The sequence below is a fragment of the Lottia gigantea genome (assembly GCF_000327385.1).
Source record: "Lottia gigantea unplaced genomic scaffold LOTGIsca_1057, whole genome shotgun sequence".
Classification (NCBI taxonomy): Eukaryota; Metazoa; Mollusca; class Gastropoda; family Lottiidae; genus Lottia; species Lottia gigantea.
The window spans coordinates 9,080-10,249 of record NW_008706894.1 but is presented as its reverse complement, the minus strand read 5'-3'; the positions used below and the strand labels follow the sequence as shown (position 1 = coordinate 10,249).

The following is a 1,170-nucleotide window of genomic DNA, read 5'->3' as shown; positions in this document are numbered from 1 at the left end:
TCAAATGAAATGAAATGAATGGAGTTTTACGTCCTACTCTTCTGCACCTTGTGGGCTAATGAAGACGGGCAACGCCATGCAGGGTGCCATGAGGGAAATTTTGCCAGGACAGCGGCATTAGCTTTTTCGAGGGATCTTTAACGTGCGCAGCTTGTAGCACACGAGGCCTCGGTTTATTGTCCCATCCGAACGACTAGATGCTTTTTCCATGTCAGCCCCTCTTACCTGCATCACTGACAGGGGGAAACCGGGTTGAAAAATCTGAAGGTATTATCTCGACCTATGCCTTGTGTTTATAATACAAAAGTTCATAAGAATGTGGATGATAATAATATAGTATAAAATAAAGATTTACCTATATCTTGAGGTCTGCAAGGTGCTTCTGCCCACGGAGACTGAAAAGTGCTGTATAAATTTCTGAAATAGGGATTGAAAGGTTTAAATGCATATAATAAATAGGTAAAAAATATCGATCAATGAATTATTATTATTACAGTAAAAAAGTAAATCTTTTAAGTAAATAACTTTTAATATAATGGGGGACACTGATATCAATAATTAGCACCATTCCAATATTCAACCATGTGTCTGTGGTTATTGCAATTCCTCTTAAATAATGCTTACATGATGTCTGACAGAAAATTGGAATAGTGTAAATTGATACACATACATAAAAAGTTTATAAAACTTCATTACAATCCCTTTATAGTAAAAACTTCAAAGAATAGGCTATATATTATACATACTCAGGTGAGTTAAGGTTTAAACCCAGTGTTGTTAAATCTATACCAGGTATTATAGCTGGTACCATTGTACCATCCATGGCCGCTCTTATAAACGATAATAAACCAACAATACCAAATTGATCTGTTACCATACCAGGCGGTATATTAGATATAGTACCTAGTGGGGAAAAACAAACAATAAAGATAGTGGACCACAGCCATATACGCCCACTACGGCATGCGGTGGGTAAATATTCAAGATTTTCGGGCAAGGGCAATAACTCTGCTTCTAACGGTCGAAAATAGCTCACATTCGAACTTGATCTTCGTTTTAAGAATATGTATACACATACCGAATTTCATTTGATTCCATCAAAAAATCTAGTTTTTAGAGCGTTTACAAGCAAATGTTGACCGACGGACGGACAGGGGTGCCGACAATATA

General features: G+C 36.8%; 1 protein-coding gene across 1 annotated transcript in view; it reads right to left on the bottom strand.

Moving 5' to 3' along the window:
- Positions 1-877, bottom strand: part of LOTGIDRAFT_176350 (hypothetical protein) — a gene marked incomplete at both ends in the record, with an annotated part of 2,967 nt that extends 2,090 nt beyond the window's left edge. Inside the window, one exon of the mRNA XM_009046735.1 lies at positions 747-877. Coding sequence (XP_009044983.1) covers positions 747-877 — 131 coding nt within the window. The remainder of the gene's footprint in view (positions 1-746) is intronic.
- Between the last annotated feature and the right edge of the window lie 293 nt (positions 878-1,170).